Here is a 12771-nt window from a genome sequence, read left to right on the forward strand (position 1 = left end):
AATCTAACATTTCTTTCGCAAAATTACAATCTCACCTTATTATATTGCGAAAGTTAAATTATAAATAGGACAAGCTTCCTAGAGCTGTCAGCTGACTATGAGCCGATAACCCCAAACAAACCAGGTTACGCCACAATTTGTATATTGTAAAATTGTATATTTAGATATCTCGAATCTAGATTTATTTAGTAATAAGTAAGCAGTAAGTACTAGTACTATCAGATCTGTATTTACTGTAGTGTTCATTAGGCTAACTAATTTTGATTAAATATAACCCGCCTTATGAATCATTAATTTGATTTTTTATTTTAATGAACAGTGGCCACTGGCCCTTTTTAAGTTTTTATTTTTATTATAATAGATCTATATAATATTATATAACTTACTCACAATTATAATTAGATCTACTATCATCTACAGGCCGAAGTAGTTATCATACTATTAGTATTATTAGTATAATAAGCAAGTTATAGTAATTAGTAGGCCTAATACTACATATTACATATTTAACTTCGTACTTATAGTAAGTAGTAGTAGATCTAGGACGATATTTCGAGTTGTCCCTTTGAATCTTCGACCGAACATTTTATTTTATTTTATGCCACTGTTTGTTTTTATCACAGGTTAGCCGATCCCCCTGGCACTGCTGCCTAAGACTAGTTGGTCACTATGTCCAGTCTACACATTTTAACATGTTTAGCTTTTTGTCTTCTTTTTACCCTTGCAAATGGCTCATGGAAACACAATGTAAGTGCCTTAACCACTGAAATTAGTTCATTTATTTTACTTCAATTAAAATTCTTCTTTCACCTTTTAATTTTTTTTTTCTAACAATTGAGATAATTATTTTAAAGAAGACATTTCATATTGTTTGTTTTCTAGTTGTTGACGCTTACATTTTCTATCTATTATAAATTAATTTATATTTTACATCTTCATATTATACAGTAAATATGAAGCAATTTGTATAATTATTTGTCATTGTTTCCTTACTTTCAAAGGTTTTTCAAATGAGCTCAAACACTCCAATCAAGAAAGTCCATGTAGTGTTTATGAATCATCTTGGTAAGTCAACATGATTTAAAACAGCCTGGGAGAAGTTTTTTTTAATGCACCCTAAATAAGTACAATAGATTGGGCTAAAATTAGTGTGAAAATTCTTGTGTGTTTTATTTCTAACAGTTCAATTCTGTCTACTTTCAGATGTTGGCTACTATGATGGTCTAGATGAAGATGCTGGGTTTGCTGTTGAAGTCCTTAACCGCTACCAATCCGAATACTTTGTTAGGGCCATTAACACATCTCGCAATCTGATAAGCTTGGGTTACACTGAAAGATTTGTCTATACTACACACCCCTGGCTGGTTTCACTATATTTAGATTGTCCAAAAATTCAGCTTTTGAATGTCCCTCTCAAAGTAAGCTTGATCATTAGTTTTTGTAATTTCTAATTATAGCAAGTTATATGTAAATTATAATTAAGCATTCTCTTTATTTATTATGTTCTCTACTTTATTATTTTAAAAAAAATTTAAGTCCCTGAGTCATGATATTGGCAAATGAAGGAGTGGTTTTAAAAAAATCTAGTAAAAAATACTAATTGATCTCAAATGATCTTCTTCAGTGCCCCAACAAAACTGAGCAGGAGGATTTTAAAAAGGCAGTCAGAGAGGGTCACATAGCATGGCACGCTTTTGCCATGAACATCCAGACAGACAACCTTGGGGCCAACCTGTTCTCCTATGGACTGGATCTCTCTAAACAGCTGGATAACATGTTCCAGATCCATCGAACACACGCCACCATGAGTCAAAGAGATATACCAGGTCAATGTTTTGGTCCTTTCAACCTATAATGTTGTATCCAACTACAGCCTCTCCACCAACCTATAATGTTGTATCCAACTACAGCCTCTCCACCTACCTATAATGTTGTATCCAACTACAGCCTCTCCACCTACCTATAATGTTGTATCCAACTACAGCCTCTCCACCAACCTACAATGTTGTATCCAACTACCTCTCCACCAACCTACAATGTTGTATCCAACTACAGCCTCGCCACAAACCTACAATGTTGTTGTATCCAACTTTAGGCATGACCAAGGCACTTCTTCCTCTCCTTGCATCACGTGGGGTCAAGGCTATATCTGTAGGTGTCAACCCAGGTACTGCTCCACCTGATGTACCTCCTGTGTTCCTGTGGAAGCTGAGAGACTCTGATCAAGAGGGAATCATGACATTTTATGTTAAAGGTACAGAGAGAAGTACATTATAGGCTGTTCTAACTTGTGTTTATTTTAAAGGGAAATGTAAGAAGTACATTCCTTAGCTGTTATCAAGTTGTTTTAGTTTTCTAAATTTCATATCAGAAATAATTATAACTTAGCCATGTGCTATTATGATACACTGTATGTTTACAATTGACTCCCCACTGTTGTAGGTGGCTACCCACTGAACCCAGGACCTGACCCAGCCCACCCCCGGGGTCTGGCCAAAGACAAGTGCATCATTGTTGATGGCCTAGAGGAAGTTCTGTGTTTTGCATTTAGGACAGATAACACTGGGCCTCCTGTTGAGATTCAAGTAACACATCGTTAAAATTATGCTCTCTAACAATTCTATTGATGCTCCTTCATTCACTGTTTAAGCTTCATAAATGTGTCAGTACATATAACTAACAATCTTCTGTATTCCTAGTTATTTTACTGTAAAGACTTAATTGTTTTATTATTGCTTGATTGCTGACATTGATTTTTCAGGAAATTCTTGGTTATTATGAAATTCTCAGAGCTGAGTTTCCTGGAGCTGAACTAGTGGCGTCCACATTTGACAACTTTGTCAAAGTGTTGGAAACTGTCAAGTCAACATTACCTGTCCGCTCATTTGAAATTGGAGACACCTGGATACAAGGGGTCGCTAGTGACCCCAAGAAAACAGCCATGTACAGAGCTTTTGTCAGGGCATGGGAGGGCTGCAGGGATACAGGTATGTGATGTTGTTATAGGGGCTATAGGTATGTGATGTTGTTATATGGGATATAGTATGTGATGTTGTTATATGGGATATAGGTATGTGATGTTGTTATATGGGCTATAGGTATGTGATGTTGTTATATGGGCTATAGGTATGTGATGTTGTTATAGGGGCTATAGGTATGTGATGTTGTTATATGGGATATAGTATGTGATGTTGTTATATGGGATATAGGTATGTGATGTTGTTATATGGGCTATAGGTATGTGATGTTGTTATATGGGCTATAGGTATGTGATGTTGTTATATGGGCTATAGGTATGTGATGTTGTTATATGGTATATAGGTATGTGATGTTGTTATATGGGCTATAGGTATGTGATGTTGTTATATGGGCTATAGGTATGTGATGTTGTTATATGGGCTATAGGTATGTGATGTTGTTATATGGTATATAGGTATGTGATGTTGTTATATGGGCTATAGGTATGTGATGTTGTTATATGGGCTATAGGTATGTGATGTTGTTATATGGGCTATAGGTATGTGATGTTGTTATATGGTATATAGGTATGTGATGTTGTTATATGGGCTATAGGTATGTGATGTTGTTATATGGGCTATAGGTATGTGATGTTGTTATATGGGCTATAGGTATGTGATGTTGTTATATGGGCTATAGGTATGTGATGTTGTTATATGGGCTATAGGTATGTGATGTTGTTATATGGGCTATAGGTATGTGATGTTGTTATATGGGCTATAGGTATGTGATGTTGTTATATGGGCTATAGGTATGTGATGTTGTTATATGGGCTATAGGTATGTGATGTTGTTATATGGGCTATAGGTATGTGATGTTGTTATATGGGCTATAGGTATGTGATGTTGTTATATGGGCTATAGGTATGTGATGTTGTTATATGGGCTATAGGTATGTGATGTTGTTATATGGGCTATAGGTATGTGATGTTGTTATATGGGCTATAGGTATGTGATGTTGTTATATGGGCTATAGGTATGTGATGTTGTTATATGGGCTATAGGTATGTGATGTTGTTATATGGGCTATAGGTATGTGATGTTGTTATATGGGCTATAGGTATGTGATGTTGTTATATGGGCTATATGTATGTGATGTTGTTATATGGGCAATAGGTATGTGATGTTGTTATATGGGCAATAGGTATGTGATGTTGTTATATGGGTTATAGGTATGTGATGTTGTTATATGGGCTATAGGTATGTGATGTTGTTATATGGGATATAGGTATGTGATGTTGTTATATGGGCTATAGGTATGTGATGTTGTTATATGGGCTATAGGTATGTGATGTTGTTATATGGGCTATAGGTATGTGATGTTGTTATATGGGCTATAGGTATGTGATGTTGTTATATGGGCTATAGGTATGTGATGTTGTTATATGGGCTATAGGTATGGGATGTTGTTATATGGGCTATAGGTATGTGATGTTGTTATATGGGCTATAGGTATGTGATGTTGTTATATGGGCTATAGGTATGTGATGTTGTTATATGGGATATAGGTATGTGATGTTGTTATATGGGATATAGGTATGTGTTGTTGTTATATGGGCTCTAGGTATGTGTTGTTATATGGGCTATAGGTATGTGATGTTGTTATATGGGCTATAGGTATGTGATGTTGTTATATGGGCTATAGGTATGTGTTGTTATATGGGCTATAGGTATGTGATGTTGTTATATGGGCTATAGGTATGTGATGTTGTTATATGGGCTATAGGTATGTGATGTTGTTATATGGGCTATAGGTATGTGATGTTGTTATATGGGCTATAGGTATGTGATGTTGTTATATGGGCTATAGGTATGTGATGTTGTTATATGGGCTATAGGTATGTGATGTTGTTATATGGGCTATAGGTATGTGATGTTGTTATATGGGCTATAGGTATGTGATGTTGTTATATGGGCTATAGGTATGTGATGTTGTTATATGGGCTATAGGTATGTGATGTTGTTATATGGGCTATAGGTATGTGATGTTGTTATATGGGCTATAGGTATGTGATGTTGTTATATGGGCTATAGGTATGTGATGTTGTTATATGGGCTATAGGTATGTGATGTTGTTATATGGGCTATAGGTATGTGATGTTGTTATATGGGCTATAGGTATGTGATGTTGTTATATGGGCTATAGGTATGTGATGTTGTTATATGGGCTATAGGTATGTGATGTTGTTATATGGGCTATAGGTATGTGATGTTGTTATATGGGATATAGGTATGTGATGTTGTTATATGGGCTATAGGTATGTGATGTTGTTATATGGGCTATAGGTATGTGATGTTGTTATATGGGCTATAGGTATGTGATGTTGTTATATGGGCTATAGGTATGTGATGTTGTTATATGGGCTATAGGTATGTGATGTTGTTATATGGGCTATAGGTATGTGATGTTGTTATATGGGCTATAGGTATGTGATGTTGTTATATGGGCTATAGGTATGTGATGTTGTTATATGGGCTATAGGTATGTGATGTTGTTATATGGGCTATAAGTATGTGATGTTGTTATATGGGCTATAGGTATGTGATGTTGTTATATGGGCTATAGGTATGTGATGTTGTTATATGGGCTATAGGTATGTGATGTTGTTATATGGGCTATAGGTATGTGATGTTGTTATATGGGCTATAGGTATGTGATGTTGTTATATGGGCTATAGGTATGTGATGTTGTTATATGGGCTATAGGTATGTGATGTTGTTATATGGGATATAGGTATGTGATGTTGTTATATGGGCTATAGGTATGTGATGTTGTTATATGGGCTATAGGTATGTGATGTTGTTATATGGGCTATAGGTATGTGATGTTGTTATATGGGCTATAGGTATGTGATGTTGTTATATGGGCTATAGGTATGTGATGTTGTTATATAAGCAAGATTCACATAATGTATGTCCACTCAAGACCCCATATAGGTTACTGTGTTAACCTCCCCAGGGAAATGTTTGGATGCCGACCCACGTATACAGAACATGTTGAGGTTCCTGATCAAACTACCAGAACATACGTGGGGGGCCCATGACTTTTTGGATCATGTCAACTGGACTAATGCTGAGTTGGCAGTGGCTAGACAGTGTAAGTTTTTTAGTTGCTAGTTTTAATTTAAAGATAATTTTGTTGGCAGGAAAGATCCATAAAATTTCTAATAATTTTTTTTGCATGCTTGTAGCCAAGATCTATAAAACTGCTGAATTTTTTTTTGGCAGTCAAAATGTAAAAAATGTCTGATATATATTTTTTTTTGTGTGTTTGTAGCCAAGGTCTATAAAACTGCTGAAGTTTTTCTATTCAGTCAAAATCTATAAAATTTCTGATTTTTTTTTTTGCATGATTGTAGCCAAGGTCTATACAACTGATGAATTTTTTGTTGGCAGTCAAAATATGTAAATTTCTGATATTATTTTGTGCATGTTTGTAGCCAAGGTGTATAAAACTGCTGAAGACACCTGGAGAGAACAGCGCCAGTTTCTGGACTTTGCCCTCAATGCTCTGGCAGACCACCCACTCAAGGACCTTGTACTGGATGAATATAAGAACATGTATGCTGCCCAGCCTGATCTAGCAGGTAGATCATTGGTACCTTATTGTTTTACTTGGCTCTTGCTCTTTTAAAAAATTAATCTTCTCTTTCATCAGGTTTTGTTATTATTTTTTTACTGGTAGAATAGAAGGCTGAAAAACACATCATGCTTAACAAAGCTTCATAGAAACTATTTTATGCCACATACAGACTATTATAGACTGCATAATAGACAACATAGACACTATTTTATGTTAAGTGTTTTAGGCTACAAGTATATTATTTTAGGCTACATATGATCAATTTTATATGACATATAGATAGTTATTTTAGTCAACATGTAAATTATTGTATAGTTGAATATATAAAATAAATTTAAGACTACCTATGGACTATTGTATAGGATGGCTTGGCCTAAGCAGTAGAGCACTAGACTGCTAACCTGAAAGTCTCTTGTTTGAACCCGGGTCCAAGTCAGTAAACATCCCTGACTCCACCCAGCTCTGATGGGTACCTATCTCATGTTAGGGAAAGTAAAGGCAGCTGGGCAAAGTGCTAACCACACCTTCCTTTCAGATGCCAAGGTCAACAAACATATGAACTCTAATTCATCTGCCCAATGGATCACTAGGTCTAAAGAGGATTTTTTACTTTTTTTTATGAACTATTGTAGGCTATGCTGAAGCTCAAGTAGGTGTGGATTACACCTGCGCTAGTGGTGTGGTCATCAAGTTTTCTGCTGATGGCTCACTCTCTCGTCTCTATGACCCAATCAATCAGGTAACTCTCTCATGACTGATGTACAACAATATGACAGACTGACATCTCATGTGACATACAGACATTATTTGCCATGTGACAGACAGACTATAATATACATCATTTCCTCATTTGGCTTTATGTTGTGTAAACATTACTCACATTCTTATTAGTGACTCTATCAATGTAGCTCAAAAAAATTGTTTATATTTTGATGGCTTATTTCTTCTTCTTCTTCGTTCTTAATTTTTAGTGTTGGGAGGGATCGAGCATTATCTGCCAGAGGGTTTGAACTCGAGACTTTTTTCGAACTTATCAACCATGAGCTTTGCCGACTCGACCAATGCTTCCATCACAATTAAGGATTACGTGTCAACTGGTTATGCGCCATTGAGGCCATTGACTCCGATTTCAGCCTGCTTTTCTTTTTGGATTTGCTTCCATAGCCTTTGTCCAACCAAGAACAAACTACAAGGCAGCAGTTGTCTGATTTTGGAGTTGTCTCTCCTAGAAGAGTGGCTGTCCCCAGCTAACGAGCCTCTTCTGCCTGAGGGTTCGAACTCGAGACTTTTCGGTTTAGCAACCATGAGCTTTACCGACTCAACCACGCCGACCCGATGGCTTATTTAATTAATTTACTTTCACCAGAGAGAGTGGGCAAGTCCAGCATCAACCATTGGTCACCTGATCTATGACACATATGTAGAGCAGGACTTTATAGACATGGCCAAGCTGTACAACTATGAGGCTGGTGTGGGTTACGACAAACCTAACGTCACAAGATACGCCAAGCCTGAGAAGAAAAGATGGGAGATAACCGCTCTCAACATTTATAAGAATGGTAAAAATTAGTCACTAAGCTTAGAACTATTTTAATTTTATGCCCAATCTGGGACCACTCGTATGTTTTTTCTATTTCCCTGTATAAACCCACTTTATTAAAGAATCCCAGAATTTTTGTATTTCTCCAGTGAACTCAACAAACTGTGATTTTTGGGTCAAGGTCACAACAAAAGATGACCAAACCCGCACAAAGTATGGCGCTCCACAAGTGTTTTTTGTTCAGTATTCCACAAACTCTGCCACTAAAGGTAGGAATTTGAACATTCTAACAGCCATAGATCTTTTAATCACACTTTTTGCCAGTATACAGATAACATCCCTATTGGTTTCTACACAAATGTATTGTTTAAAAATATAAGAGAAAATTTGAGGAAATGGTGAAATAATTATATTTTAAAATATTTTCTACTTGAAAGTAAATGAAAGTATGATAATGCCCATAGGCCCAGGGGCTAATACGAACCAATTTTATAATTTCAGGGTTGGACATCACACTGCTAATGCTGGGTAAAGTAACAACAAGGTTACCAGAGTCAATTGCATTTGGCTTCACACCCCAAAATCTGGACGGTGTCTGGTCTTTGAGTAAGATGGGACAAAGTATTGATCCTTGCAATGTGGTTTTAAATGGCAGCCAATATGTTTATGGTAAAAAATTTATTTTTGTTTCTATTTAGGAATTTATCATGTCCTGATGCTGGTTATTCCTTACTGAGTCCAATATTTTTGGCTTTAAAGAAATAATTTAAAGTTTCGTAAAATTTAAAGGCTTGCTCAAATTTTTTTAAACATTTTGGTTTACTGAATTTTTTCTTGAAGTTGTTCATACATACAAAAAGATGTTACCAAGTTTTATTTAACAATTATTTAACATTTTTTATACAGTTATTATGTTGTTGCTTATATAGGTGTGGACAAAGGGGTCAACCTTCTCAATGCATCTGGACATGGTGTTGAAATCTTGACCAGAGATGTTCCTATTGTTCTACTGGGCACGACTGACCACACAGACTCCCCCTTCCCCGTCCCCCTCCATCCATTCAAGTGTTCCACCATCCAGACTGTCTCATTCAACCTCTACAACAACATCTGGAACACAAACTACATCTACTGGTACCCCTACAACAAGGAGGACGCAGATTTCAAGGCCAGGTTTTCTCTAAACTTTGTCTAGACCAGGTTTTCTCTTAATTTTGTCTAGACCAGGTTTTCTCTTAATTTTGTCTAGACTTACTGGAGTCAGCTGTTTTAGTGATTTGGTTAGTGTACACATTGTAATGTGGATGTACCAGTATCTCTTAACAGAACATCAGCCAACTTTTTTCTGAGCTGCTTTTTATTCACACTAATAGTTTTAAGAGATGTTTTTTATTCACACTAATAGTTTTAAGATTTTTTATCACAAGTGTGTTGTTTGAGTGCGTTTTACTAAAAATAATTACTAATATGTACCCATATGGCTCCATTATTGTATGGAAACAAATTTCCTTGAAACCCATCATTTCAAACTTGACACATTGGTCAAGGTCTGATGACAATGTAATGTGACATGACTGTAATGTAAATAATTTTTTTATATTCATTAATGATTGCTATGCAAACACAACTAGTGTTACACTTAAACAAACACAACTGGTGTTACACTAAAACACATACACATTCAGTGCATTCATTTGCTTTTCTTTTAGTGGTACAAATTTAGTGGTACAAATTTAGTGGTACAAATTTAGTGGTACAACTTTAGTGGTACAAATTTAGTGGTACAAATTTAGTGGTGCAATTTTCTTTATCAGAAAAAGTAAAAATAAATACCATAAAAATGTTTATAATAACAAGCTTTTATTTTCCATTAAAAATAAAAAAAAAAAAAGATTTTCATTATATAGAATAACACCACTGTTCATATAACTAAATACCTAGGCACCAATACAATTTTATTCATTGTAATCAGTTTCAAATAAATATTAACAGTGTTTACTTCTAGCAGTATTTGAGTCCTGGTGTAGTTGTAAAGTGGACTGTATTAGTAGCATAGAGGCCTATATAATTGTTTGTAGGACTGTATAGCGATGAGCCTACCAATTGCCTAATGTTTTCAACACATAATATAGTGAGCCATGCTTTTCTATATTGGTATATAAATAGTGGTGTACTATTATATTTTGAGAAAATCATTTAATTTTCTCTTTTTTAAAGCAAAAAATTTGAATCACTTAAAATTTTAATTTTAAACAGGGTATCTTTTGAATCCAAATGAATACCATTAATTTTATACTTAAATTGTCATACTACTTTATCCATGAGGCACAACATTATTGTATGTGGCTGGTTAACATTTGTCATTTATTTAAAAATACAAGGTTTCCACATTTTTCTACAACTTTGTTGTATTGCCTTACTATGGTAAAAAAAGGACTGCTGTACTTTTTGAAAGAATCAAATTTTATATTGACTCCACATCTCAAAAATGTTTATTACACATTTTATTTTATTATGGAAAAAAAGATTTACCCCATATTTTAAATGTTTCTTCCCATGTAAGTATGTTATAAATAACATATTTGTTTTTGTCACTGTATATTTTCTAAAATAAATTGCACATTCCAATAAAATGTATGGGTAAAAAATTTAATTTGTTCTGTCCTCATACTTTAATAAATTTAAAAATAGTAGGACTATCATCAGATCAGGCAACACCAGTAGGTCTACATTGTTACACATCAGTAGAAATAGGAGTTTTATTTGTTTACTTTTTTGTTTCTCTATCTCTGGTGTGATAACAAAATATCACCACTTCATCTTTCTTTTTTTCTCCAGTCTACTGTGTCACCACTTCATCTTTCTTTTTTTCTCCAGCTTACTGTGTCACTCCTTCATCTCTGATCTGTTTGTACCAGCTTACTGTGTGTCACCACTTCATCTCTGATCTGTTTGTACCAGCTTACTGTGTGTCACCACTTCATCTCTGATCTGTTTGTACCAGCTTACTGTGTCACTACTTTATTTCTGATCTGTTTGTACCAGCTTACTGTGTCACTCCTTCATCTCTGATCTGTTTGTACCAGCTTACTGTGTGTCACCACTTCATCTCTGATCTGTTTGTACCAGCTTACTGTGTGTCACTACTTTATCTCTGATCTGTTTGTACCAGCTTACTGTGTGTCACCACTTCATCTCTGATCTGTTTGTACCAGCTTACTGTGTCACTACTTCATCTCTGATCTGTTTGTACCAGCTTACTGTGTCACCACTTCATTTCTGATCTGTTTGTACCAGCTTACTCTGTGTCACCACTTCATCTCTGATCTGTTTGTACCAGCTTACTGTGTGTCACCACTTTATCTCTGATCTATTTGTACCAGGTTACTGTGTCACTACTTTATCTCTGATCTGTTTGTACCAGCTTACTGTGTCACCACTTTATCTCTGATCTGTTTGTACCAGCTTACTGTGTCACTTCTTCATCTTTCTTTTTTTTCTCCAGCTTACTGTGTCACCACTTTATCTCTGATCTGTTTGTACCAGCTTACTGTGTCACTACTTCATCTCTGATCTGTTTGTACCAGCTTACTGTGTCACTACTTCATGTCTGATCTGTTTGTACCAGCTTACTGTGTCACCACTTCATCTCTGATCTGTTTGTACCAGCTTACTGTGTCACCACTTCATCTCTGATCTGTTTGTACCAGCTTACTGTGTCACTACTTTATCTCTGATCTGTTTGTCACTACTTTATCTCTGATCTGTTTGTACCAGCTTACTGTGTGTCACCACTTCATCTCTAATCTGTTTGTACCAGCTTACTGTGTGTCACCACTTCATCTCTAATCTGTTTGTACCAGCTTACTGTGTGTCACCACTTTATCTCTAATCTGTTTGTACCAGCTTACTGTGTGTCACCACTTTATCTCTAATCTGTTTGTACCAGCTTACTGTGTGTCACCACTTGGTTTCACTCTGATCCATTGACTCCGATTTCAGCCTGCTTTTCTTTTTGGATTTGCTTCTATAGCCTTTGTCCAACTAAGAACAAACTACAAGGCAGCAGTTGTTTGATTTTGGAGTTGTCTCTCCTAGAAGAGTTGCTGTCCTCAGCTAACGAGCCTCATCTGCCCGGGGGTTCGAACTCGAGACTTTTCGGTTTAGCAACCATGAGCTTTACCGACTCGACCACGCCGACCCCGGGGGGGGGGGGGGGCTGAAAGTATATATTTTCTATATAAATTCCTATCGTTGGGGGGGGGGCGTAAACTTTCAGAGCGCCTCCCCCCTACCTCCCCGATGCCAAAGAGATGCCTTTAAGAGACTTTGTCTCTGATCTGTTTGTAAAGCTGATTGTGTCACCACTTCATGTACCAGTTTGCTCTGTGTCACCACTTTAGACAGACTAGAACAGGGTTAAGACTCGAGCATTTCTCTCACTCATGTTCCCAGCCGCTAGACATCTGGGTGTACGCCAGGCTTATAGAGAAAATATATACTTAATTATACTTTTAACAGTGTCCGTCAGAGTTTCTTCCAGGCATCTCCCGAACGAAATGGAATTTCTATACAAAATATATACTTTTATACCGCTAGACCACCCCGTCTAACTGTATAGACTAACTGAC

General features: G+C 36.1%; 1 protein-coding gene across 5 annotated transcripts; it reads left to right on the plus strand.

Annotated features, from left to right (window-relative positions):
- Positions 1-72: 72 nt before the first annotated feature.
- On the plus strand, positions 73-10953 carry LOC131933885 (uncharacterized). Of its 5 annotated transcripts, none has more exons than XM_059290400.1 (15): positions 73-133; positions 632-747; positions 1002-1065; positions 1204-1418; positions 1625-1826; positions 2096-2254; positions 2443-2585; positions 2762-2987; positions 5977-6114; positions 6458-6604; positions 7233-7339; positions 7967-8159; positions 8290-8409; positions 8642-8809; positions 9070-10953. In XM_059290400.1, the coding sequence occupies exons 2-15, from the start codon at positions 670-672 to the stop codon at positions 9333-9335; spliced, it is 2226 nt and encodes a 741-aa protein (XP_059146383.1). In that variant the 5' UTR covers positions 73-133; positions 632-669; the 3' UTR covers positions 9336-10953. The 5 variants fall into 5 exon arrangements, with proteins under 5 accessions (XP_059146383.1, XP_059146392.1, XP_059146377.1 ...); XM_059290409.1 differs by having other exon boundaries at positions 102-124; positions 624-747; XM_059290394.1 differs by having other exon boundaries at positions 106-202; positions 624-747.
- Positions 10954-12771: the final 1818 nt, after the last annotated feature.

Source organism: Physella acuta, unplaced genomic scaffold, assembly GCF_028476545.2.
Source record: "Physella acuta isolate Inbredline_101_S28 unplaced genomic scaffold, ASM2847654v3 ptg000108l, whole genome shotgun sequence".
Lineage (NCBI taxonomy): Eukaryota > Metazoa > Mollusca > Gastropoda > Physidae > Physella > Physella acuta.

Excerpts from the sequence above, each read along its gene's own strand:
- LOC131933885 (XM_059290400.1), top strand. The coding sequence starts at position 670 with ATGTCCAGTCTACACATTTTAACATGTTTAGCTTTTTGTCTTCTTTTT. Across the intron at positions 6,605-7,232 it reads TGCCCAGCCTGATCTAGCAG|GCTATGCTGAAGCTCAAGTA; the intron begins GTAGATCATTGG and ends GAACTATTGTAG. Across the intron at positions 7,340-7,966 it reads TCTATGACCCAATCAATCAG|AGAGAGTGGGCAAGTCCAGC; the intron begins GTAACTCTCTCA and ends TACTTTCACCAG.